The sequence below is a fragment of the Notothenia rossii genome (genome assembly GCF_949606895.1).
Source record: "Notothenia rossii genome assembly, chromosome: 3".
Lineage (NCBI taxonomy): Eukaryota > Metazoa > Chordata > Actinopteri > Perciformes > Nototheniidae > Notothenia > Notothenia rossii.
In genome coordinates, this window is record NC_136901.1 from 35,703,268 (window position 1) to 35,725,226 (window position 21,959).

Genomic DNA, 21,959 nt, shown 5'->3' on the forward strand with positions numbered 1-21,959 from the left:
GCTCTTATTAACTTTTCATTTAATGCTGACCAACTCCTTTCTTGTTTTAAACAGCAGTAGAAAAATATGGAAACTGAATTGTTACATTTAAAATATTAAAAGATGATTGGTTAACAGGAATGATGGTGTAGATTAGAATAAAGACCAGATAATGTTTAAAAATCAGGTATCTGACATAGTCCAAACTTTTAAGGCTTTGTACGAATATTGTGAACATTCACATGTGCAAATCCATATTTATTCATTTATATGACAAAATAAAACTCATACACCACATAACTTTACGTAAACATACCCCAAATTATAACTTTCTTTAATTTCTTCTACCTGTATATTCCCACACGGGATGATAAATCATATCTCCTCACGTTCACTTGAAAGTGATGAGGTAGTCGGGGTACGCTTGGTTATCATGAAACACGACGTACATTTGGGGGTTGTCAATTCTGTCGACTACGCTGTCGTAGCGGTCGTGGCCCTCCTGGTCGTTGACGGGAGGAGGGACCCTCATGTTTTCTTGGCCCTGAGTGTAGATGCCGGTCAGGACGCGGACCACGAACATGAGCTGGGAACCGTCAGCAGCTGGCTTGGAGTAGGTGGGTTGAGCAGAGTAGTTGGCATTTACAGCGAAGTATGTTCCTTCCCCGTAGTTAGTTGCTGAGAATAAAGGAAAAGTAAAAAAGTCAATTTTTCTGTGTGTTTGTACAGACAGAGAGATCGAAATAACGTTTCCAACAATCCCGAATACAAAATACAATGATACAAATATACAAATATGTATATCCAATATATATACAATCAACAGACACATTTATACATATGCACACATTAAGATAAAACACAAGAATCAATATATATAAAAGAACAAAATAACAGTCACTTCAATATCTTAGGGAATGTACATGGTGTAAGATTGTCCATAGCAGCGTTAAAAAGTGTCTGGTGGGAATTTACAATAAATCTTTATAACCCTTTGAAAAAATGGCAGATATTTCAATTTGTATGGTGAGGAAAGTCTTCGAATGTCAGTCGATGAATGACAGTAATTAATTTTTCAAATGTTCCTACCTGAAAGTCCTTTTGGTGCCTAGAGTTCATCAAGTTAAATCTAGATTATTTCCTAGATTTTGGCTACAACCATAACAGCTAGTCCAAACTCAATAACAGCTCCTACGCTACATAGAGTAGGAAATTATGCTTTCCAGAAACAGATGCAAGAGCAGTGATAAGATCAGATTAAATATAAACATGTTTACCGTTCTGCCCAGAAAAGCGCCTGTTGAACCCAGTTTTTACGATGGAATCACAGTTGTCCTGGGTCGTCCCGTGGTACAGGAGCTTTTCACATTCTCCACCCTGCTGTTTTTATTTGTCAGAGATTTGCTTCTTCTGAGCTTCATAGGCGCGCCGCAGATGGACATTCTGCAGGCGCTCGATCTATCAAGAAAAATCAAATACGAAGACATAAGCTGTAAAATTTTGTTTGAAAGGATGTAAATATGTTTGCAAATGCACTGTGTACAATATACTATTGAGAAATAAAATGTACAGGTTCAATTCATAGTTTTCTGGACGGCGCAATTGCCTACCTTCAGCACGGTCTTTCCGACTGTTCGTTTGAAGGCCTCCTTCACTGTGCGGTACTCTGCATAGGAAGGAAGGAGTTCAACCGTCTTCAAAGCTTGACCGGCAGCCATGTTGTCCCAGTACAGAGGGAGGGTGAAGTCTGAGAGATGTTGGAGGACAAATTGGAGAAAAGGTAAATGGTCTTTACTTCGAAAACTAAATGTAATTTTCCCTCGATGTAGACAAAAAACAGACTTTAGTTTTTAATTGAGATATATCTACACGGTTTTAGCCTCTTTTTACTTTGTTTATGATGAAAATGAAAAATATATACAAAATCCTTTGACAGAAAAGGGTTAGGGAATTTTTCCACTTCTCATGACTTTTGACCCTTTGTTAACCAGAATGTATCAAGCAGGGATCTTTTTGTAACACCTTAGAATCATCTTCTCACCTTGCAGATGCTCGAGTCGTTTTAGTTTTGCTGTTTGACCACCTAAATATCTCGTGGCCTCCATCCTCGGCAGATCAATGGTCCACTTGTTGCCCTGGGCGTCCACTATCCTTCCTCCTACATCGTTATTCTCCAGACTGTGATTGGCTGTTTTGGGAAACCTCTCCCAGTTGCCTCTATGTCCCAAGATGCACCAAGCCACACAGGCGTACAGATCCTCCTCCTCCCTGACTCTCACCTCTCTTCTGAGGTTGCCGTGTAGGGAGGCGTTGATCATCTGCATTACCTTGTTGACCCCGTTATTTAGCCCGCTAACTTTCAAGGTGCCTTGGCTCAACTCAACATACAGACCCTCGGTTTCCACCAGCTGCTTCAGATCCTTCACGTCGTCCTGGGTGAGGTCTTTCAGTTCCTCTTTTCTGAAGGTTTGAGAAGAACACTGAGCCTGATATAGATCCGTCAGCTTTGTCATGGCACCGTCAACATCCTTTCTGGAGAGACCGAGGAACCTGAAGACGGACTGCTGGCTTGTAGAGCTGTTACAGACAATGCTTAGATCTGCCTCCACAGATGGAGGTTGTTGTTGTTGTTGTTGTACAGGAGGCAACTGAGGTACAGAAGCTGCAAGGCAAGGTAGGTGAGATGTTAACAATTAGTGACAATACCCGGAGAACAAAGAGGCAGATTTCTATGCTGGTAAATCACCTTTGTTGATCACAGCAGCGGAAAACATTTGCATTGCTTTTTCTTTAAAGGCCAGGAAGACGTTGATCTTTAGCAGGACGAGGCGGATATCAGTGAGAGAGTTGAGACCAAAGGACGACGTGGCATCCTTGACCCCTCGGAGGACGGCTCCTGCCACAACACCAGGGTCCAACCCACCAGCTCCTGCACATGAATTTAATGAGTAAACCTGACACATTTCTATCCTTATATCCAGGGACACCGTAAGGGGGTGAAAAGTTAGGACGATTCTAAGGGCCGTGACTGAAAGAGGGCCCAAACAATTTTAGAACATTAAGAAAAAAAATGTTAAGTAACCAATGTGATATCTTTTCATGGGGCCCAAAATCCTGCTTATGCTTATATCTAAAAGAAAGTGGTACAGAATACTCACCAGCACAGATGGCAGGTATGGCCACGGACTTGAACCCAAGAGATTCACAATGTTCAACGATGCGAATCACCATTTGTTCGATGACGACTGCATCGTTTTGTCCACAGACATGGAAAAGGGCTTCACAGGGGAACTCTCCCGATTTGGATACAAAAACGTCTCCACGAGTAGATTTGGCTACAATTAACAATAAACAGGAAAGCTGAGTAAAGAAGTTGTAGGTGTGTGTTGCTTAAAAATGTCTAGCAGGTCCTTTTTTTATTTACCTGCTTTGAGTTCTGCCTCCACATCCGCTCCAGCTACAGTTAAGATGTCTTTGCACACACCTGTAGGATAACCATACATTTTAAAATCAATGAAGGGATGTAACTGTTCTCCCTTTTTTAAAGCATCCTTAGTTCTCACTCACCGATCTGGAAATCAACAAAGTCGGTCGTGTTCACGACAGCATCCGTCCTCTCATCAGTGATGTCACCAAACACCAGTTGTAGTTTAACCCCGCCGCCCACTGTCATCGAGATGTCATCAAGGTCACTGGTGAGGGACCTAAAGATTGCTAAAACAAACAACGCTCCAATATATATTTAATGTGCATCTGATTTTTAATCTTGGCCATTGCGGATGGAAATGGTGAACAATGTACTTGCTAAATACTTAGTTAAACCGTTTACCTTGTCCTCCCTGGTTCACATTTAAGCTAGGGTGCCTGTAGACATCTTGGTAGCACTGTAAATAAAAACAGCAGCATTAAACACTTTATTTCAGAAATCATGCATCTTAAAACCAAGTGATCATAGTCACCTCCTCAGAGTCAGGGTAGCCTGGTTTAATGACGATCTGGATGGTGGTGAGAGATCCAGAGGACGCAGATAATCCAAGCTGGCAAATGTTCTCCATAAGCACTTGAATGGCCTCTTTCATTGGGTATTTTAAAACAACTCCGGGTCCAATGACTGGAAAGGCAACTGAGCTATAGCCCTGCTGTACACAAAGGTCCAAGCATCTCTTCAGGCCATTACCAAGCGCCTGCAAAACAAAAATCTGAAACTTTGTTTGTGTCAAAAGATACCCCTGCATTGCACAACACTTTCTGTGCTTCTATATTTAAATGGTCGGTTGTAAATAGCAACATTTATGAAGTACAGGTTTTATTTTCCATTAATTAGCCAGATTCTTTGCTCTAATTCATGGCATTTGAATGCATCACCTGAGTTTGAACTCAGCCTTTGCCCGCACCTACAACAATATTAAATCCACCAAGTATTTCACTTTACCTTCACACTCTGCCCTCTGACTCCATCCCATGGCAAGCACTCGATGAAGAAGAGCTTGGAGCAGCCCAGAGATGGAGGCGCGTCAACTTGCAGGACATCACCAGGGGCAACGGTACAAAACATCGCTGCCACCGAGTCAAACTTTGACTTGATTACATTCCCGGCTTTTTGAAACAGACTGTTACCAATCTTAGTAGAAGTGAGGTTCTTGTTGAGCATGGGGACAACCAACACATTCACCTGTGGAAACAATGTGGATTAATATCAATGTGAGTGGTTGTATTGCTGATTTCTTTATTCTAATTAAAGTTAAGCGGAAATGTTCAAACCTGAGCATCTATCAGACTGCCAAGCTTGATCTCCAGGCTCGTCTTCATGGCCACATTGCTTCCAACATTATTGCAGCGCAATCTGGGGAGGGGTCCGGGTGCCAAGCCGCTGGTTACAAGGCTGCTGATGCTTCGTGGTTTACTTTGCACATTTGCCGAATGCACACCTTCCTGTTCCTTGACGATAACCTGAAATGAGCTCTCTACCAACTCCTTGCCCACTTTACCTTCTGCTTGGAAGTACTGCAGAGCCCCCGGTCCATCCAGAACCAAAGTGTCGGAGGTCAGGCTAGCTAGAGCTGACATTAGATCCTTCTTGGCCTCTTTGACCAGACGACAGGGACCAGACACAAGTACACAAGGGTGTGGGGAAAGTGAGGCTTTCAAGGTCACTTTGTTCTGCTTCATACCAATAATTCCTAAAATCTTATCAAAACAGTCAAGCAGGTCAGGATTCGGTAGGTTTAGAACTTCTTGTGTCCCGATTTGGTTGATCTGGTAGTCATGCAGAACCTCTTTGAGCTTATTCACATTTTCTCTGTAGCCCACCAGTCGTACTTTGGTGTTTGGGGTTCCACCGGTTCCTGGGATGAAGCTGACGTCCACTCTGAACTCTCGAGAGTTAGCTTCGTTCTTGGCTTTGAAGAGGATTTCCTTTAATCTATCTAGATCTTGAGGTGCAGTTAGAGCCCCCTGCAGCTCGACATTGACCACATCAAAGTCTCTCTGCAGCGTGGCTTCGGCCTCATCGAGGGCATCGGAGGATAAACTGGACATGACCAGCTCGGACCCAACCTCCAGGGAAACAGGATTTCTGAGTCTCTGCTGGAAGCGGGTCTGGTACTTGGATACAGCACCGCTGGATCCTATAAAGGTCATCAGGGCTGTGGATAGTTTAACTCGCTTTTCCTTTACTTTTTTCTTCAGGTCCTCAAGTGTGTTGGCTCCTGACTGCACCTCTTTGTCAGGCCCCTCTAAGGTCACCATGGCGCTGCCTATGTTGATCTTAACTTCTGGGTATTTTGCGCGCATTTCTCGATTAAACTCTTCTTCTACCAGCTTGAACAGCTTCTCCACAATTGGTAACTCCTTCCGGGTTGGCAGGCTCTTTTCGAGGACTGCTATTTTCTCATGCACAGCCTCAGTTTCTCCCACAACCACTGGATAACCGCCCTCTCTGTACACTTTAATATCATCTGTCACAAAGGAGAGGTCCTGCAGTAGGATTTTGGCTTTTTTCGGCTCAACCACATGATAGCAGAGGTAGCTCTCAGTGAAATTGATCAAGACTCGATTGACCTGTAACTCCCACTGCTCTGCAGCCCCAAAAGCTCCTCCAGGTCCCTTTTCAATATCCCCCCTTACCACTGCCTCCTCCTCTTCAAAATCTAACTCTACTTGGCAGCCGATACATGAGAGTTGTTTCTGTAATAATTTGTATGCTTTAAGATTGTCTCTCAGGAAATACATGAGGAAAATATCTAGTTTGAATATCTTCTCAAGGCCCTTTGTGTTGACTTTGGTGGTTGTCTGAAGCAAAAAAGAACATAAATTGTTTTATTAATTCGTAGTAATGTATCTGTAAAACATGTGGGGTTTTGTTTACTTTAAGGTGCTTTGACAACAGCTGTACTGTAACAGTGGCGAGCCGTCAGGGCCCTCTAGGCCCTCTCTGAGGACCTAAGATATTCTAAAAAATCATATTTGATAACATTAAAAAAAAAAACATTTTTATTGTAAATATTTTTTATTTTTTATTTGTTTAGTTATATTATTCATTAGTTTTACCAAAATAACTGGATTTAATTGTATTTAAAATAACATAACAAGACATAAATCCTTCGAATCTGCCTGTTCAGTTTCTGTTGGAATGTGAAGGGTTAAATGCCGTCTCTGCGAGTTACTGTGAAGACGGGAGGGCCCAGCTATCGTAACTCAATGAGAGATTAATGTCAAATGACAGTACAATTGACCAATCATATCTTCCCTCTAAATGGGTGGGCTTTATTTTCGCGGACTTTATGACAAGTTCCGCCCGCTGTGAAGTTTATGCATGTATATAAAGTGGTGCAGTGACGCGTCCTAAAACCCGGAAGTAAGCTGCGCTCGGGTTCCCTCGACACAAAAGCAATGGGATTTCTCCATAGTGTATTGAAAAATAGCTCGAAATAAGGTCTGTGGAAAACGTACCTGTTAGATAAATGCACGTTTTGTTCAGCCGGATAATATCCACATGTCTACCCTACTTTTATAATTTTCTAATCATAAATCTAATCGATAGATTCATGGGCGTCGCAGCCATTATATGAGGGTGGGACAAGTCCCCCCCACCTTTTAAAATTATTAGTTTAGACCCCCCCACTTTTACCATGTGGAAAGTCCGTGCATCGTTCTATCCACTCGCCGCCCTTTGTAGAGCGCTGTGTCAGTGCTTCATTATCAAATCCATTCCACTTGCTTATTGTGAGAATGCCCAAATCAATGAAATTCCGTACCATGTTTTCACTGCTACTTTGTACCAAGGCAGATTCTCAAAGCCATACACATGAGCCGTGCACATGAGCCGTAAAGATGCTGTGCTTTTTGTGTAGCTGTGTCTTCTTTTATGCACGCCACAGTTTCCACGCTGCGAGGCTGTGGCGCTAACAGTTCACGAGCGTGCTCCACTAGCACCCGGATATATTTCCGGTTGCGTATTTTCTAATTCTAGCGCACTCGAGCTGGTTTCTCTATTCTTACCTACCCAAAATTTAACTATGTTTAGGGTTCAGCTATGTTTTATTTATTTCAAAGTGGGCCCATTTTAATTATATTGTTTTTCCTTCAAATGTGCTGAGGACTCCCCAAGTGCTGTGTTTAATTTATTTTAAAGTAGGCCTGTGTATTATTTGTAATTCTCCTTATAGGAGTTCTTTGTTTCTTATTTAGAGCTTTATATCATGTAATACATAATAAATGCAAAAAACTGTAGTTTTTGTCTATGATATAACAATAAATACAACTTTATAAGCTTTCAAGCTACGAAATATGTTTTGCGGCTCCAGAAATTTTTTTGGGGGGAAAAAGGGACCAAAATGGCTCTTTTGGTCAAAAACGTTGCAGACCCCTGCCCTAGAGGAGGTGAGGTCCACCACCTGCCCACACCCCCTGTGAAATTGTCCCACCCACATAGAGGATGCTTCCTAAGCCCAAGTCAGAGGGCCTAGGTAGAAAAGTCACGGCTCGCCACTGACTGTACATAACATTGTCATTGATGGAATTGGACTGAGAAGATATCCCCTCAAACAGGTTAAGCAAGTTTATTTGACTGTGACGTATCTTTTACCATAAAGGGTGCAGCTAATGTTTGCATACCTTCGGTTGACTTGTAGATGGCTGATCCGGGGTCTCTGGGCAATAACTTCGACTCACATTTAGACGTAAGTCGCCAGAAGGAAGGGAGATATTATGAAACTTCCTCTGCAACACCCTTTCCTGGTCTGTATAAACACAAATACCAAGGTCTCAACAACATCCTACATGTAAACTACAACTAGAAAGCAGGGTTTCCGCTAGCCGATAATTACTGTTTTTTAGCTGGTAACATTTAATAAAAACCGGTAAATTCAAAACCTGTCCGGTAATAATTAGGGAGGCTCCGATCGATTGGCCGCCGATCATTATCGGCTGATATTCACTCTTAATAGTTTGATCTGTGCTCTCTACAAAGGCCGGTCAGGAGAGCTGGATCTGACCGATATGGACATAAACGCGAGTGAAGTGTAACCAGAGCGAGAGAGAGAGAGATCAGATCAGCTGCTGCATAATCACCTGAAGCTCCGCCCACTGTTTAGCGAGCTGCATGAGAAACTGACGGGCTGTCAGGAGAGAGAGGCTCAATCCCAAACCACTCCCTCGACCCTACCCCTCCGTGACGGAGTGAACTCCGTCTGTAGCCACACTCGCAGCTCTACGAGGCTCCCTCCTGTCAGATGGAGGGAGAAAATACAGCAGCAAGCTTTGGGACGGCCTCCCCTCTCTCCGGCAGAAACAGGACATGCCGTAACTCTATGTAACAACGATTTCAAATCAGCATCTCTTAGACAAAAAGTTTAAATGAATAACTCAAATAAAACTCCAAACATCTTTCATTGTGTTTCAAATCTCTTTTAGTTTTAAACCTGATGTTTATAAGCTTCTTAGTTTTTGCAACGGTCTGTAAATATACACAACTTTATAATAAAATGCACACAAATTTACCTTTTTCCAGACTAAACACAGGTATGATCCTAAGTTAAAAACATATGAAGTTATCAAGAGGTTGTTACCATCGTCGTTTATCAGTGGATGTTTGCTGGAACAACTTGTAAACAGCGTGTTTCCTGACGGACACACACAGCGTGACTCCGGTCAGGGAGAGACCGGTCTCAAGTCAGCACCGCTGCAGACTCGCTGTTTGAGGGTGTTACGACTGATTAAACGGGTATGAACTCAAATGCACAACTCACAGAATTTAACAAAAGAAAGGTTTTATTCAAACCAAAGCTCAACGATAGTGGTACAAAAACAAAATCACTCTTAAAGAGGAAAAACACTAGGAGCATGAACAACAAAAATACTTAAACAAGACGTGGCTCAAAGCTCTGCTTGGGGTTAATCCTGGATTGCTAATGCTGGTGGTAGTCACAAGGAACGAAACGAACTGGCACAGGACAAAGGGAGACGAGGACAATAAATACACCAGGTAATGGAGAACAGGTGGAAACAATCAGGGGCGGGGTCGACAATCACAGGAGTGGGAGACACACAAGGAAGGGAGGTCAGAGTATCTGAAACGAGAGGGAAGGTTACTATTCAAAAATAAAGGGGAAAATCACTAGACCAAGACAAAAACTAACTAACATAATTTGCGAGACATGACAGTACTCCCCCCTCTAGGGACGACTCCTGACGGCCCAGGAACCTGAGGGTGCTGGCGAAAAAAGTCATTCATGAGAGTTTGATCCTCAACAAATCTTGATGGGATCCAGGAGCGTTCCTCTGGTCCATAACCCTCCCAGTCAACCAGGAACTGTCTCCCTTTGCCTCTGTTCCGGACCGCCAACAGGCGCTTGACCGTATAGACCAGGCCGCCGTCGAGCATTCGGGGGGGTGGAGGGGGTTTGGCCGCGGGAACCATGGGGCTTTCCTTTACCGGCTTCAGTCGTCCCACATGGAAGGTGGGATGAACCCTCAGAGACCTGGGGAGACGAAGGCGAACAGAGACAGGGTTAATTACTTTGGCCACTGGGAATGGGCCTACGAACCTAGGTGCCAATTTTCGTGACACCACATGAAGGGGAAGGTCCCTGGTAGAGAGCCAGACCCTCTGGCCGGGCCTGTACTCCGGAGCTGGCCGACGCTTCCGATCTGCCGCCACCTTCATGCGTTCCCCACTCCTTAGAAGAGCCCTGCGGGTGGCGGACCAGATCCGGTGACAATGCCGAACCAGGGCATGGGCGGACGGGACTGTGACTTCCTTCTCGAGGTCCGGGAAGGTAGGAGGTTGATACCCATAGGCAGCCTGGAAGGGAGTCAACCCAGTAGGGGCCGTGGGGAGCGTGTTGTGGGCGTACTCTACCCATGTGAGATGCCTGCTCCAGGAGGAAGGGTTCTGGAAGCTGAGGCAGCGGAGCCCAGTTTCTAATTCCCGATTAAGGCGTTCGGTCTGGCCATTGGACTCCGGATGGTACCCGGATGACAGGCTCACCGACGCCCCGATGAGGTTGCAGAACTCCCTCCAGAAGCGTGAGATGAACTGCGGACCCCGGTCTGAGACAATATCTTTGGGGAAACCATGGATACGGAACACATGAGTCATCATGATCTCTGCCGTCTCTTTGGCAGATGGCAGCTTGGGTAAGGCAATATAATGAACCATCTTAGAAAAACGGTCCACCACCGTGAGTACGGTGGTGTTACCTTCTGACATTGGGAGCCCAGTGACGAAATCCACGGAAATCTCAGACCAGGGCCGGCTGGGAACCGGAAGCGGCTGGAGCAGCCCCATCTGTGCCCTGGAGGATGTCTTGTTGCGGGCGCAGACAGGACAGGCCTCCACATACTCCCGGACCTCACGCTCCATGGATCTCCACCAAAAACGTTGCTTGATAAAGAATATGGTCCTCTTGACGCCAGGATGGCAGGTGAGCAGCGATGAGTGAGCCCAATGGACGACCTGTGGACGTACAGTAACAGGCACAAACAGACGGTTTGGCGGACAACCACTAGGTGCTGGGCTCTCACCATTAGCTTGCTTCACCACAGATTCTATTTGCCAAGTGACCGCCCCTACCACACGGTTCAGTGGCAGGATGGATTCAGGCTTCTTGGCAACCGGCTCGGGGTCAAACAAACGGGACAGGGCATCCGGCTTGGCGTTCTGGGACCCCGGCCTGTAAGACAGAGTGAAGTTAAAACGGTTAAAAAACAGAGACCATCTTGATTGGCGAGAATTTAGTCTTTTAGCCTTCCTAATGTACTCGAGATTCTTGTGGTCCAGGCTATGTTGAGTATTAGTAACCCGATCGGTACTACATTCCCCAGAAACCCCTCCTACTGCCATGTTTCCCACACACTTAAAACAATCCTGTGAACACTCCTGCCCCCACCCCTTAATTTTTACCTGACCGCCAATCAACATAGGGGTTATGCTTGGTTAGCCAGGGAAAACCTAGGATGAGAGGATGTTGAGCAGAATTAAACAGGTGAAACGACATGAGTTCACAATGATCATCAATCATGATAGTGACGGGTTCGGTCTTGTGTGTGACATGAAATAGAAGTTTGCCATCCAGAGCACTGGCTTTCAAAGGGGACGACAAAAGTTCAGTATTAAGTCTCAGTTCATGAGCTAATCCCCAATCCATCAGGCTTTCGTCAGCCCCAGAGTCAATTAACACTTTTTGAGAGTTACTTCTTTCATGGCAGATTACCTTTATGTTGGTCAACTTGCGGGGAGGAAAGTCTGCCGTGGAAAGACGGCTCACCAGTGCCCTCCCTTTCACTGGTGAGCCCCGTCTTTTACCGGGCATCCAGAGAGAAGATGACCTTGTTGACCGCAGTAAAAACATCTTCCCTCCAGCAGGCGGCGCCGCCGCTCCTCCGTGGACAGCTTGGCACGTCCCAGCTGCATTGGCTCCTCGGCCTTGTTGGGGGACGCTGATCTCTGGGATGGAAGGAAAGAGGAACGTGGCATGGCAGTCTCCTGAGAGTGAGAAGAGTAGGAGTGCCCTCTAGGGTGGAAATAGGGTAGTGCAGCCCTGTCCTTCTCCCGTTTCCTCTCAGCAAGTCTGTTATCAATCCTTATGGACATGGCAATGACAGAGTCTAGTTCCACTGGCAGATCCAAGGGTGCCAGCTGATCCTTAATAGGGTCAGAAAGCCCATTAATAAAGGCATCGAACAAAGCAGAAGAATTCCAGCCACTATCGGCCGCAATGGTGCGAAATTCCACTGCGTAGTCTGACACACTGCGTCTTCCTTGACTTAACTTGTAAAGAGCCCGAGCTGCTTCCCTGCCTGGGGACGTGTGGTCAAAAATGTTCGTCAGGGAGTCCGTAAACTGTTCCAAAGACTCGCATATCGGCGAGTCACGTGACCATTCAGCCGTAGCCCACGCCGCCGCTCGTCCGGTGAGATGGGAAATCATAAAAGCCACCTTGGATCTCTCCGTGGGAAAGGTTGTCGGTAGTTGGCTATAATGTAAGCTGCAATTCACCAGGAATGGACGGCAGTCATGGGATTCCCCGGAAAACTTCACAGGCGGAGCCAGGCGGATTGACACGGTGTGGGAAGCGGGCGCCGGGTCCGCATTCGCTTCGGGTCCGGCCGGAGGTGGGTGTGAGGGCTCAGTCTTGAGGTGAGCGAGCAGGTGGTGGATCTGCCCCGCCAGGTGGTTAATCTGGTTTGTAACAGATGACTCGAACTCCCTCTGGCTGTCTGTGACGTGTGATACTCCCTGCTGGATGGCCGTTAACTGATCCTCCTGTTTAGCGAGGCGGCCTCCCTGAGAGCGAAGCGCTGCTCTCAGCTGTTCAGAGTCGGCTGGGTTCATGTTTAGGCCAGTTCGTACTGTTACGACTGATTAAACGGGTATGAACTCAAATGCACAACTCACAGAATTTAACAAAAGAAAGGTTTTATTCAAACCAAAGCTCAACGATAGTGGTACAAAAACAAAATCACTCTTAAAGAGGAAAAACACTAGGAGCATGAACAACAAAAATACTTAAACAAGACGTGGCTCAAAGCTCTGCTTGGGGTTAATCCTGGATTGCTAATGCTGGTGGTAGTCACAAGGAACGAAACGAACTGGCACAGGACAAAGGGAGACGAGGACAATAAATACACCAGGTAATGGAGAACAGGTGGAAACAATCAGGGGCGGGGTCGACAATCACAGGAGTGGGAGACACACAAGGAAGGGAGGTCAGAGTATCTGAAACGAGAGGGAAGGTTACTATTCAAAAATAAAGGGGAAAATCACTAGACCAAGACAAAAACTAACTAACATAATTTGCGAGACATGACAGAGGGCTTGATAGACCACTCCGCCTCCACCCCAGCTAACACGCCACGTTGCCACCACGTGGCCTAAAAGTGGTAGTTTGGTGGCACTGTGCACAACGTGGTAGCCACGTGGCCCCAACGTTGTGGTTCACCACAAGCACCCGTCTAAGTGTGCACAACGTGGTAGCCACGTGGCCCCAACGTTGTGGTTCACCACAAGCACCCGTCTAAAAATACTGATTTGTTTAATGTTATAGATTTATTTATTTATTTCCTTTTTGTCAGAATATGAGTTTGAAGGATAGTAATTTGTGCAAAAAATATTACTTGGGTGGTTTTACAAAGAAAATACCACGTTGTGGCCACGTTGAAATATAACGTATAAATACCACGTTGTGGCCACGTTGAAATATAACGTTTTCCTTTCCATGCAAGTGGGTGCACATACATATGATTTGTATGCAAATAGATGGAGTCTACTCTATTATGTAGTTGAATATTGTTCGTCCATTTGTTGCTGTTGATGTCAGTGGCGTTTTCTCCTGGAGGCCAAGGGAAGCCAGGCTTCCCCTGTTTTTTCGGATTGTAGTTATAATTTTAATAAATAAATAAAAACACTTCGTTTAGTTTCGGAAATTCTTTGTTGTGTGTTGCTGCCGGCCCGTCTCTCCCCCATTCTCATTGAGTATTTTACAAAGAGTGAAACAGCGCCCCTCTAGATGTTACGGTGAAACCGTAGATTGCACTCTCTGTTGCGAGAGGAGGCCAGCCGAAATTTGCTTCCCTTGGTGAAAAAAAATGGAGGGATTGACCAATCAGATGAGGCTCACGTCATGCCCCTGCCAACCTGCGATTGGTCAGGGCCATGCCAAGGGAAGCCAGAGGCAGCTGGCTTCCCTTGCCTCACAATCCAATCAAATCGCATCAATTTAGTGGTGCAGTGACGCGTCCCAAAAAGCGGAAGTAAGCTGCGCTCGGTTTCCCTCGACAAAATAGCAATGGGATTTCTCCATAGGATTTTGGAAAATAGCTCGAAAAAAGGTCAGTGGAAAACGAACCTGTTAGGTAAATGCACGTTTTGTTCAGTCGGATAATATCCACATGTCTGGCCTACTTTTATAATTTTCAAATCATAAATCTAATCGATAGAAGATAGATAGCGTCACTGCACCACTCTCACCGCCATTAGAAAGTAGCAAGCAACTGAAGCAAGTGCAATTATGGAGGGTGGAGATTCGGAGTATTTAATAAAAAATAATTGTACTAAACTTCCGCTGCAGCAGCAACAACAAATACAATCTGATGAAAGGCCAATGCCCAAACTGGAGCTGTGTACAGCGAGGAACAAAGGAGCGAACCGGACGTAAAACGTTAAAGGTCTCCTGATTTAGTTTGTGAATGAATGCTTATTAGAGTTTCGGCTGGAGAGTGCGTGCGGACCTGTCGGTCAGATAACAGGCGTGTGTAAGTCCTGCATCTGTATGATACAAATGTGTGTAAAATGATACCGGGCGCTGTAATCACTCATCTGGTTACGTTATTACATTGACCACCACACCCCCGACCCAAAAGAAAGGACGTATTATTGGCTTCCCCTAATTTTTTCCCCACGCCACGCTACTGGTTGATGTTTATAACTGTATATGCTCTCACCAGCCTAAGAATTCAACCAATCACGGCAAATTTCGTTCGCGCCTTTTCTCAGTGTTCTGGATTTACCACTTCACATCCTGGTCGATCCATACGCATACAAATTATATAGTCCCTCAAATATCCATCTATTCTCCCAGAAGATGGGATGTATTTTGCAAAACAGACAGTTATTCGATCGTTTTTCCCAGTTCGACACCCTTTCCTGTCCCTCGATGCCCCCACTAGCGCTGGTTAAAATTAATGCCGTTCAGCGACCTACAAACGGTTAAACGGATCTGCGAAAACGAGGACACGCTGTCAATCTCTGGAACGTTAGGCCTAAACCGCATTTTTTTTATTCAAGTCAAGAACTGTCAATATATACTTGCAGGTAAGGAAGCCATCCTTTTTTAAAGTTTTGTAATTCGGTTCATGAACATATGGGGGAGTGTTCTATGCACAGCTCTCAGCATATTTTACACTTTTTCTGCCGAAATTAAGCAGGTGCCTTGTGGCCTCATGTGTGGCCTAATCTCGGACTCGGCCTCCATGTTGTTTTTTTCAGCAGGGCCGCTGGGCTGTGTGAACAAAGCTTACATTAAATCCGTGGGAGATCTATATCTGGTTGAGATATGTCCCGACTTTTCAATAGATAGCGACTACCCAGTTAATAGACGAACGTACTCTATGGGAACAAATTAATAGAAAAACAGTTCAACGGAATAAGAAATATTAACCCTTTCAGTTTTCTTTATTAAATGTCATTTAATGTGGTGCTTCACTTCACCTGTTAATCTTTATTAAATAATGTTAATACAGACGAAGAAGGGGAGATACTGGAGGCAAGTGACAGTGTCCCTGCTCTAGTTCTGGCCGAGCTACCAACACCTCCTCAACGGACAAATGGTAAATGAGGTTGGCACAAGGATCAAGTAGAGCTATATCCTCAACTGTTAATTTCAATTATTTTAGTTTCAACATGAAGCTTGAGTCACAAAAGAAAAAAAACAGCATTTGCTTGTATGCTAATTTTATTCCCAGGAGGTCCAACCTTTTCTTAAACACAGTATCTAACTGGCTAACTATGGGCTATTTTGACCTATAGAACAATGATTACTTTTTGGTACAGACATTTATGCAGTACCAGGTAGATCAGTACCGGTAAATTGATATTTTGGGAGTATCTTCTTGCAGTGAAAATAAAGTATTGCTTTCATGTCCTAATCAAAAATGCATTACTAATGTTTTATCGATAACCACACTCATTAAATTCTGTTTAAGGCTGTTCTGCACCGAGAGCGATATCACCAAGTACCAGTACCCCTTCCAGGTCTATTTCTGGGCATAGAATCCAGTCTCCTGTGTGTCCTAACAGTGACACAAGATCAGGTATTTAGGACTATTGACATTGTGCATTTGTCTTCATATTTAAAAAAAAAAACGGTTTCGAGTAATGATATACATTGGTCCTCTTGAGAGACCACCCCATCTGCCAAGCCAAACCGATCTGTCATAAAGGGTGGTCTCTCATAAGAGGTTCAATAGCATGGGATGTGTAGCCATTGGTGCATGATGTTGCGGGCTCCCAAGAGACGTGGTCTTAAATATGAGGTCATTCAAAAGGGGCACCACTGTATTCACTTTGCTCCATTTAGCCTTTCGCTTTATATTAATTTAAGTATTCTGATATAGACATTTATAAATTAATTGCATTACTATCTCTGTATACAGTGATGACTTCAAGTGCACGACTGTCTGAGGATCATCGTGGAGGAAAGCAACCCTTCCATACCAGGTAAGGAATCTGAGGCTTTGTAGTTTTACCCAAGTATTTACTGAGAGTAGTACGTACATGTATATCTCATTGCTCACCATGATTGGTCTAGGCCATTCATTGGTACAGTCACCCTGTGCTAAAGCATTTAGACTAGTACATGTAGTACATTAGACCAATCTGATATTAAGCTGTAGCGAATCTCTGTTACTACTCATGCCATGTAACTATGGCTTACTGTTGGCATGTACTGCAGTGAAGTAATAATTTCATGTTATGTTTTCAGCACCCCCACAACACCCAGAGCTTCTACATCTGCTGCAATAAATCCTGAAAGTGAGCCAACAGGTAACAAAGCCTAATGTAACAGTTTTACTTCAAGAATATTTTTCAAAATTGTGATCCAGAAAATATTCAATTTTGATTTCTTCATTCTAAACATTGTGTTCTTTTGAGACAAATTGATTGATGATTATGGCATCCTTTTCGCATTTTTTTCTCATTCCATTTACGTTTAGCTTGGGATCTAGCACTTGCCGTTGCTTGAAATATGTGTTTAACTTCAACGCAACATGAAATGTAATGAATCATTTGTCGCAATTGCCTTAATGCATTATACATGTATGTGGGTGAATAGATGCAAATTCTAAGCATAGTATTTAAAAATGTGGAATTGTGTTATCTTGCTACAGGATTCCAGAGCAGGATGCTGATGCATATGCAAAACCTTGAAGAGTCACAGGGGGAAATCCTTAGAATGCTGCGCTTCTTGACAAGTGCCAGCAGAGCAGCAGGAGAGGAGTTGGACGATGTACTACCAGACCCTGTCAGCAGTACTGAGGAGCTGGATAGGCTTTGTGAGAGGCTTACAGATAAGGCCTTCAAGAGACAATTGGTATGTTCCATTGTGAAAGAAAAACTTATTTTGTTAAGAATCGCTTAAATTTTATGAAGAAGTAACTCCATCTTCCAAAGAGACAGATAGGCAGACACCAAGACAGACAGGCAGGCAGGCAGGCACACATACAGACAGGTATACAGACAGATAGGCAGACAGACAGGCAGGCACACAGACAGCTAAACAGGCAGGCAGACGGACAGTCAGGCAGACAGGCACCTAAGCAGGCAGCAGGCAGGCAGGCAGGCATAGATAGATAGATAGATAGATAGATAGATAGATAGATAGATAGATAGATAGATAGATAGATAGACATAATTGGGACCACTGAATTATTTCAAAACTGTAGTAGTTATATTCAATGCTGCCTTTGTAATATATATCTGACAATTTAGCATTTTCACTTGGATGTACTCAAGGGTTTTTTACTAAGAAAACTAATTATCTACATTGCAGACATGCTATATGACTTCCTTGGGTGGCCACAACATCGGAGACACCATCCGGAGGATGCTCTCCAAGTTGGGAACCAATGCCTTATGGTCAACGTATAGCCTCAAGGGAAAGAAGGGCAAGAACGCGTTGATTGACCTGTCGGTCACCAAGGTCCTCATCAGTAAGTGTTTAAGTCATAAATGGCATGCAATTGCTTCTTCAGTATTTTATGAAGCTCGCCTGATGCACTCCAGAGATACTCAATATAACATGTTGATTATCATTTATTATAACCGAAACGACCATTTTGGGGATGTTATGTTTCATGTGCATGAGTGGGTACGTGTCTGGGTCTGCATCTTCATTAGTGGATCTTTCAAAAACTATGTGACATTCTAATGTACTTATTTGTATGAGTATTGGTCATCCATGGGCCAAGAACCCTCATGATTTTGGTGCTGATTCTATTTTTATATCTTTATTGTTGTGGCCATCTTGGATTTTCTTAATTTTCTCCGGGGTTTGGCCATACTACCGCGTACATTTTTCAGCTGTTCATGGGGGGTAATCATCTCGGTTAGCGATAATGGTCCCAGGTGGGTGATAATGGGGGATATTGATCCTACATCGGCGCTAATGGGGATATTGGTCCCAAGTGCGAGATACTGGTCCCCAGTGGGTGATCATGATAATGAGGGAAATGGTTCAGCAAGAAACCCATTTGTCTGGCCGTCTTGAATATTTGGTGCCAGTAAAGATTTGGGGGATGTATCCTGTGTTCGTCTGTGAATACCATTCTAATTACAAATATTAAAATATAAAACTGCCTTAGGATTATTTAGTTTAGATTTGTGAGGAATAGTTGTTTTAGTGTTAATTCTTTCACCTGTACATATACTTGTTACTCTTCCTTTCTTCCGTGTATTGCTTGGGGTTAGCAGTTTTGTGCTACTTTTCCTACAGGAGCATGCTTGAAAAACCATCCTAAAGCCAAGGCTTCCGAGGTGGAGGAGCAACTGTCCGAAAATCTCAAATATGCACCGAAGAAAAAAGGAGGGCCAAAATACAAGGTGATAGTGGATTCTAGTGACTTACTTAAATATTTGGTCCATCTCTCCAAATGTCTGTCAATAAAGCATTTACATATCACATAAATTTACCACTTTGACATATAGTATGTGTCATCAGTACTTAAATCTTTGCATTCTCACAAAGTTAGTTATCATTATCACTACTCATCAATTAGGAACAATTAAGGATTTTATTTTCTAATATACCATGTATTCCCTAATGTGCGTTCTTGCTTTTTAGGAACCTGCTGCAAAGAGAAGGAAGAGCGTCGCATCTGCAGTCGATACAGATACAGATTCAGATTAACATTTCACATATTATGCCTGGTCATTGGTGCACGGACGTTTCGGCCAACGGACGTTTTGGCCAGGTATATTTGTCGGGGCGGACGTTTCGGCCAGCTTGTACAAAAAATATAATAACTGAATAAATAAATATTTTTATTTCATTTAAATTCACCTACGTAGTAGATACATGTTACTGCCATTCATATATATAATAACTGAATAAATACATATAGCGCCACCAACGTAAATGTTCATTTAGTCTACAAGGTCTCGGTTCGAAAGCCACAAATGTTCAGCTGGCCAGCTATTATTGTATTACCTTGGACAATGTTTTATCTATTGTTAGGTTATTTCCTTGAGGTACTTAGAAAGTAGTTTAGGTAAACCTGTTATGCCTTCATATAAAGAGATTGCAATTGATATCATTTATATCCCTCTTTGTGTTACTACATTTGACCATGGCTTCATTATGTTCTTTTGTTCAGGAACATACAAATTAAACTGGTTACTTATACACCTTAAGTTTGCAGAGAATATTTAAATGTCCATAATTGTAGAAATATGATAAAAAATATCATTCTACTGTCTACATGTCCTAAAATTAATTATGGGTTTATGGAATTTCTTATTGATATATATCTATCTGTCAATTTGAATCATGTCATGATGTATTATGCATTTGAACCATTGAAATGCAAATAAAATTGTCTAAGAAGTGTATTATTAAAATTTGAGTTGTGTTGATTACTTTGACATAATTAAAGCTAATCGAAAGAAAATATAATTGCAAATAGAAAGTGGTCTAAAGGTGGTGTGAACGTTACATTTCAACGTTACATTTCAATGTGGTGACCACGTTATTTCAACCATACAAAATCACGTGGCCTCCACGTAAATTGCCACGTTGTCACAACAACAGCATCACGTGGCTGTAACGTGGCAGCCACGTGCAATTGTTAGCTGGGACACCGCTCCACACTCGTTGCTTTGGAACAGCCCTCAATATGGCGGACCCTCCGAGTGAACGCGCAAACGGAGGGGTAGGGTGTAGGTGTAGGGGTGGGTGTAGGTGTAGGGGGCGGTTTGTGAATGGGCCAGAGGGAGGGAGAGAGGAAAAGAGAAGATCCGTTTCTCCCGTGTTATTATCCAAAGTTAATGTAAACTTTTGAATAATGTACTTCATCTACTACAAGTATTTTGTTTGAATGTAATATGATGTTGTCTGTCGTTTGTATAATCATTTATTGAAAAATTAATCTGAATTTTTTACGATTATAAACTGAAGCAATATAAAAATGACTCCCATTAACTGAGTTTTAAACATCAGCATATCCGGTCATAGTCCGGTAATTACCTGATAACGGAAACTCTGCTACACAATTCTTATTATTCTTATTATTGAAACATGACCGGTAAGTTTCAAATTTATCCGGTAAAATAAATTCTGTCTGGACATTTGACCGGCGAGAAAAAATCCTGGCGGAAACCCTGCTACAAAGTATATACAACACATTACTAGTTGAACTAAATAGGATTACTCACCTTCTATTTCCTTGAAACAGATTTTATACGTGTTGCCTCCAGCTTTTTCGATCATCCCACAATCACCTCCACCAGAATCCCGTCTTTTCTGAAAGTGCCTCCTGACTTTTTCCTTCTCTTTGTCTGTCAAATATTTCGCTTCAAAGAACAGTGGATGTTTTAATTCCTCCATTTTACCTGCAATTCTGAACTTCAAAAGTTGTAAAAAGTGTGATGCTTCTTAGAAGGTGTCCGTCTAGAGCAGGGGTGGGCAAACTTTTTGACTCGGGGGCCACTATGAGCTTTAAAATTTGACAGACGGGCCGGGCCAGTAGCAGATCGTGAAAAAAATATCTAGCTGTCCACTCCTCATTAAAGACTTTGCACTCAATGTCGACTTTTCTTTTCTTTGGTCCACTCATTGTTACAGATGAAGGTTCAAAGGTGAATTAGGTTCAAAGGTGAATTATTGCGTCATGACGTAACCGTTGACGTGCCTTCTTATGACCCACACAGCGTTTTACGTCGCTGATTTTCTCCACAACACAGCTCACAACAACATCAATAGAGGACTGCGTCGAGTAGTTTTTATCATACGAAGCCAGATTAAATTAAATAACTACTTATCCAACCTTATACCTTTCTCCAGAGTGCCAGTCTGAAGCTCTTCAGTTTATTTAGTTTTGCTTTCCCTTATGTACAGATTGATTGCTGGCAGAACCTTTAAAGTGGGATTCCCGTGGTTAATCTTGTTCTGCATGAACCCTGATACCTGTTAGTGTAATGCAGTCATGATGATAACATTAGGATGTTTTATATGATGTTGATAAGACTAACATTTGGGTGAGGTGTTTTTTAGAGCTTGTTTGAAGAAAAGGGTTACCTGCTGAGAATGACTATTTAGTTTGTGAGATCATAAGGACTGAAGTTAAAAAGTAATTGAGCCATTAAAACATTGAACTGAAAGGGCTTAATGATCTTGTAATTTATAAAGCGGAGTTAAAACAGCCCTACTTTCTAGATAGATAACCCTTCAGAGGACACATTTTTTATTTTGATTTCAATTACTATA

General features: G+C 43.2%; 2 protein-coding genes across 8 annotated transcripts; one reads left to right on the top strand and one right to left on the bottom strand.

Annotated features, from left to right (window-relative positions):
- Nucleotides 1-488: 488 nt before the first annotated feature.
- On the bottom strand, nucleotides 489-21,331 carry LOC307032159 (protein mono-ADP-ribosyltransferase PARP14-like). Of its 3 annotated transcripts, XM_079669958.1 has the most exons (14): nucleotides 20,909-21,331; nucleotides 8,095-8,219; nucleotides 4,741-6,270; nucleotides 4,412-4,651; nucleotides 3,939-4,163; nucleotides 3,809-3,863; nucleotides 3,547-3,693; nucleotides 3,404-3,463; nucleotides 3,138-3,314; nucleotides 2,726-2,908; nucleotides 2,021-2,641; nucleotides 1,590-1,726; nucleotides 1,257-1,437; nucleotides 489-657 (listed from the first exon to the last, which is right to left on the bottom strand). In XM_079669958.1, exons 1-13 carry the CDS (start codon nucleotides 21,078-21,080, stop codon nucleotides 1,366-1,368), a joined length of 3,744 nt encoding a protein of 1,247 aa, XP_079526084.1. In that variant the 5' UTR covers nucleotides 21,081-21,331; the 3' UTR covers nucleotides 489-657; nucleotides 1,257-1,365. The 3 variants fall into 3 exon arrangements, with proteins under 3 accessions (XP_079526084.1, XP_079526086.1, XP_079526085.1); XM_079669960.1 differs by lacking the exon at nucleotides 20,909-21,331 and adding an exon at nucleotides 9,048-9,199 and having other exon boundaries at nucleotides 4,741-8,219; XM_079669959.1 differs by lacking the exon at nucleotides 20,909-21,331 and adding an exon at nucleotides 8,551-9,127 and having other exon boundaries at nucleotides 4,741-8,219.
- Nucleotides 14,253-20,286, top strand: LOC307032160 (uncharacterized protein). 5 transcript variants are annotated; one of them, XM_079669962.1, is made up of 9 exons: nucleotides 14,253-14,310; nucleotides 15,721-15,807; nucleotides 16,183-16,290; nucleotides 16,633-16,696; nucleotides 16,962-17,023; nucleotides 17,368-17,570; nucleotides 18,030-18,189; nucleotides 18,972-19,078; nucleotides 19,320-20,282. In XM_079669962.1, the coding sequence occupies exons 1-9, from the start codon at nucleotides 14,268-14,270 to the stop codon at nucleotides 19,383-19,385; spliced, it is 900 nt and encodes a 299-aa protein (XP_079526088.1). In that variant the 5' UTR covers nucleotides 14,253-14,267; the 3' UTR covers nucleotides 19,386-20,282. The 5 variants fall into 5 exon arrangements, with proteins under 5 accessions (XP_079526088.1, XP_079526090.1, XP_079526087.1 ...); XM_079669961.1 differs by lacking the exon at nucleotides 14,253-14,310 and adding an exon at nucleotides 14,574-15,292 and having other exon boundaries at nucleotides 19,320-20,286; XM_079669964.1 differs by lacking the exon at nucleotides 15,721-15,807 and having other exon boundaries at nucleotides 19,320-20,281.
- Nucleotides 21,332-21,959: the final 628 nt, after the last annotated feature.